The sequence below is a fragment of the Octopus bimaculoides genome, chromosome 14 (genome assembly GCF_001194135.2).
Source record: "Octopus bimaculoides isolate UCB-OBI-ISO-001 chromosome 14, ASM119413v2, whole genome shotgun sequence".
NCBI classification, from domain to species: Eukaryota; Metazoa; Mollusca; class Cephalopoda; order Octopoda; family Octopodidae; genus Octopus; species Octopus bimaculoides.
Window position 1 is genome coordinate 5322623 of NC_068994.1, and position 5094 is coordinate 5327716.

The 5094-nt window shown below is 34.1% G+C and overlaps 1 protein-coding gene across 1 annotated transcript in view; it reads left to right on the forward strand.

Moving 5' to 3' along the window:
* LOC106868336 (receptor-type tyrosine-protein phosphatase T) overlaps positions 1-5094 on the forward strand; it is a 32784-nt gene that overhangs the window by 20860 nt on the left and 6830 nt on the right. Inside the window, exons 10-11 of the mRNA XM_014913543.1 lie at positions 1968-2117; positions 3178-3247. Of these exons, the coding sequence (XP_014769029.1) occupies positions 1968-2117; positions 3178-3247 (220 nt within the window). The remainder of the gene's footprint in view (positions 1-1967; positions 2118-3177; positions 3248-5094) is intronic.

The window sequence follows — 5094 nt, forward strand, 5'->3', positions numbered from 1 at the left end:
ACTACTACTACTACTACTACTACTACTACTACTACTACTACTACTACTACTACTACTACTACTACTACTAATAATAATAATAATAATAATAATAATAATAATAATAATAATAACAACAACAACAACAACAGCATCATAGTAAGCTACAAGCGAAAAACTGAAGATACAAAATTAAGTAAAAAGAAAGAACCAAACTGGAGGAAGAGAATACGAATGAAGCCGGAGAGGACCCGGAAAGAACTGAGGTAATTGAATAGGATAATAAGAGGAGAGCTCAAAAATAAGGTTGTAATCAGAAAATTGAATGGACAGTACAAGTTAGAAGAAAGTGGGAAACAAACAGTACATGAAGAATTGACATAAAAGGGGACAGCATTAAAGGCCAAATTGAAAAGATATGATGCTAGATGCAAAGGCCTCGAACAAAATAGACTGTTCCAATCAAATAGAAGGCGTCTATTTGAGAAAATAGAGGGAGGCCAACACCAGGAACTGATTCCAGATGCGGAAGAAAGTAAAGAATTTTGGGGAAGGTTGTGGAACAGGTCGGCGAGAATAAAGAAAGCGCGGAGTGACTAACAAAGGTGGAAAGGTAGCTTGAAACTGTATCAAAATGAAAGAACATCAGAATTAATCTACATACTGTGAGACAGAAGTTTAAAAAATAGCAAATTGGAAAGGACTAGGCTCGGATTGAGTAAAAAGCTACTGACTGAAGAATTTTGCACAGTTGCATGAAAGGATCGCTGCGCAACTGGATGACTGCCTGCAGCAAGGTCACATGCATGTCTGGATGATTGGATGAAAGGGGACGAACCAGCTTGTAAGTCTTGTACATACAATCCGCATTTTCTCAAATGACGTAGGTATGAACTTGGGATTGAAAAGTGCGCTACATTGAAAATAAAACGAGAAAGATTTGAAAGAAGCCAGGGAATTGAAATGCCAAATGGGCAAACAATGAGAGCAGTTGAGAAAGGACAGTGGTATAAGTACTTGGGAATACTGGAAGTAGAGGAAATAAAAAAGAATGAAGAAATGAAACAAATTACCCGTACGGAGTACACAAGGTGAGTGAGAAAATTATTGCAGTCAAAGCTGAATACCAAAAATGTCATACAAGCAATAGATTCAATAGCAGTACCCTAAATCAGATATGGTGTTGGAATTATAGACTGATAATAATAATAATAATAATAATAATAATAATAATAATAATAATAATAATAATAATAATGACGACGACAACAACAACAACAACAGCAACAACAACAACAATAATAATAAAGATCAGTAAATATAAAGACTTGCTAATGGAAATTGAAAAAATGTGGCACCTCAAGGTGACTACCATACCAGTGATTGTAGGATCTCTAGGAATGATAAAAAAAAAAGGTACTGAAACCTATTTGAAAATGATACCAGGCTTACCGTCCCTACAGGAAGTGCAAAAAATCGTGTTAACTGGAACGACTCATGTACTGAGAAGAGCATTATCGCTGTGAAAACAACATCCATTCTTGAATTTATATATTTATTATTTTTTTTTAAATACATATTTTACCTGTGAATTTGCGTGTGTAAACTGGGAATGCATACAATGAGCTTCTTTGCCCTAGGTGTACGGAAAACACTCGTCGAAAAATGAAAAAAAATTTGAAGAAAGAAGAAAACAACAACAACAACAACAACAACAACAACAACAACAACAACATAATAATAATAATAATAATAATAATAATAATAATAAATCTTATGATGATAGTTAAGAGATTTATCTTTATATTGTTAATGTTCTATTGAAAGGAGAAAGCTCATAACCGAAAACGTTTCATTGTCACCGAGACTGGTAGCTAAAACTTGATTCCACTCAAAACAGCTTAGGTAGCCAAGCGCTATTAAACTGGCCGACCAATTATGTCTACCACCCATTTCCTATAAATTTCTCGTATGTTAATTTCTTTCAGTCCCAGCTAGAATTTATTTATCGGGCATTAGCTGAAGGTATTATTACCGAACGCTTCACTATCAAGCAAAGTGAAATCGAGAGCCAATATGAGGGATTAAAGAAGCAAAACAATGTGACGAGAATATCAAATTTTGAGGGGCAATTTCAGGTCAGTAGGGTTGTTTTAGAACTTTTCAAGTAATTTTTTTTATTTATCTTATTCTGTGTTCACTTATTGTTGAAGAAGTGACTTTTTGTTGAAATGAAAGTAATAATTAAGTCAATCAAGATAATAAATATCGGTGTGTTGAATATTGATCACTGTTAAGATTAATTGTGTAAGCAATTTTGTTTTTTCCTGATATATTTGTGGGTAAATGGTAATTTGAGTCTATTCACGTTCAGAAAAATTTCTGATAGAAAGTTAGCGGCTTTGCTAGATAGAACTGGTGTCAGATTTTTTTAAATCGACAGAAAGTAAAAATGCTTTCGATTGAACCCTGTTTTTATGCATAAAACAAACTAACAAAAACAACCCAAACATAATGAAATACTTCTGTTCATTAATGCTTTCTGTTCTGAATATGTTCGTTTTGTGGAAAATGTAAACAACTAAAAGTTTTAGCTATGCTTTCGGATATCCAACAGATAACAAAGCCATTAAAAAGAATAAGTGGCTATCGGGATAAAATGAAATTGTTCCTATTAGATAAATGTACGTATAAACGTTGGTTTCTTTTTTCAACAGCAACGCCATCGCAGAACTTCTAGGTTTTTTTTAGCTATTTCAGTGCGAGTTATCCTGTTCAGCAAAATATTCGTAAGCTTCGAAAATATTTGATAATTCAGAGTATTTTGTAACTTTGTTCATTTTCAAACTTTTAGGTTCCTAAGACGTTCTGAAGATGCAATAGCTAGAGCTCTTTACAAAATAAATACTTTTTGAATAAAATGCCTCGCTTGAAATATAAATTTCCTTGTAAAATCTCGGAACATTTATGTTACTTTATGAAGCACGAGAATTGTTAAGTACCTAAATAGAGACTTACACAGATTTTTTAATCAGTAAATGCTATAGCAACCATAATTTATACATTGTATTGTAAATTACTCTGCTTCATTACATATATTTTATTACCACGTGTTATATAAGTTACTTTGACTGATATAAATTACTTATGATTTGTATGTACAAATGAATATGTAATCTTGTTGCGTCTTAATTCAAGGACCTTATAAGATCAATCAAACCTTTCACTATTGAAGAATGTCGAAAAAGTATCCAGTCGAGCCGTGACGGTAAGATGACCACCTTTTCTTATTAATTCTTTGAAGTACATCGAACGTCAGTTTGCATATTCATTGTGTTACTGAACATTTTGACAAATGATGCAAGTTTAGCAAGGTATGACATGCAAGACCAAATCCTTCACACGAAATAAATTACTTATAAAAAATCAAAAGAAAGACTTTTTCGCCTTTAAAAATAGAACAGCTGCTACCGTTTTTGACTTCATCTTTAAATGGACGAGCCATTACTGATTAATAAGCTATAAACATGACGTACTTACTCTCTCAGAATGGATATGTACGCCTATACGTTTATCTATGCAAAGCGGCTTCAATTAGAGTTCTGCGAAATAAACTGACAATGAAGTAACCACTAACAGACTTCATGTAGAAAGTATGATAACTTTAATTAATCAAAACTGCACAATTATGGAAGTGAAGTAGACATTGTTGAACAATACTTTGTTCAAACAATGTCAAGGGAAAGAACTGAAAGTCAGTAAGAGTCTTTTTTCAAATGAACTGAGGAATCAGAATCTCAGTTAACTAAAATTCAGATGAGGAGATACAAAATCTAGTCTTTGGCAGATTAATGACAGCCTTGGACATGTTTCGGCTTGTTTCATCCATATTTTCGCACAATTAATCACATGTATGTTTGATCAATAAACATTTGTCATTTAAATCGCGGTTGGCTATTACTCCCATGTCTTCTTACGAGGAAAAAACTGCAGTGGGAGATGTTTCTTTTAGATATTGCTCTTTCATTAGAATGTAGAGCTTTGTTTTTAGGAACCGACGTATGTGTGTATGCATGTAGTTTATAGATTAGAGACAGATATCCTCTCAATGGAATATACTTCGTTGTACTCAAGAGATTTGAACTTGAGTAGGTAGGAGTAAATGTAAGGACGAGCAAATTAGGCGAGTCGATATACAAAAAAAAAAAAATAAATAAAATACATTTAATACAAAAAATGTACATATGTACACATATAAAAGTCCGACTTACACAGAATAGAAATGATATCCGGAATTACAGGGGTTGAGTAAGAGTTTTACGAGTCTAACAAATGTTTCTGGGGGCTTGGAGGTCCAAAATAATGATTGCAACTTGATTCCAATTTCGAATAACACCAGCCCCCGTCTTCAGGGAAGAATTTTATATTTGAGGTGTTGAAAGAATGGAATTTAAAGAGGGAATGATTTTCAGGAGAACTAAGTGTATTAGAAAGAGGACTTGGTGGGTGTTAAGATAGAAAGTAGTGGGAGGAGAAAATAAATTTCGAAGTTAGGGTTAATAATGAAGCTAGTGATAGTAGTAAAGATGGAAGATGGGAGAAAAGGGGAAGGGTGGTTTAGATAGTATGTGAATGATGACCTTTGTGTTAGTTTGTATGAAGGCTATAGAGTTAAAGGTTGAGATAGTGAAAAGGAGAAGGCTGTTATTTGAAGGAAATAGGTTGACTGGTTCAGTGGCTGGAGAGGGGGGGGGGTGAGAAGATGGTCAAAAGTAGTTTTTAGTGGGACAAGGAATTGGGCTGGTATTGGAGGGGATGTTATGGGGGGTATATATGTATGTATGCATGCGTTCATGTATATATAAAAATGACGTTGGTCATCAGGTGAAATTACTGTTGAATAGATGAACGTTATACAGGCGTAGGAGTGGCTGTGTGGTAAGTAGCTTGCTTACCAACCACATGGTTCCGGGTTCAGTCCCACTGCGTGGCATCTTGGGCAAGTGTCTTCTACTATAGCCTCGGGCCGACCAAAGCCTTGTGAGTGGATTTGGTAGACGGAAACTGAAAAGAAGCCCGTCGTATATATGTATATATATATATATATATATATAT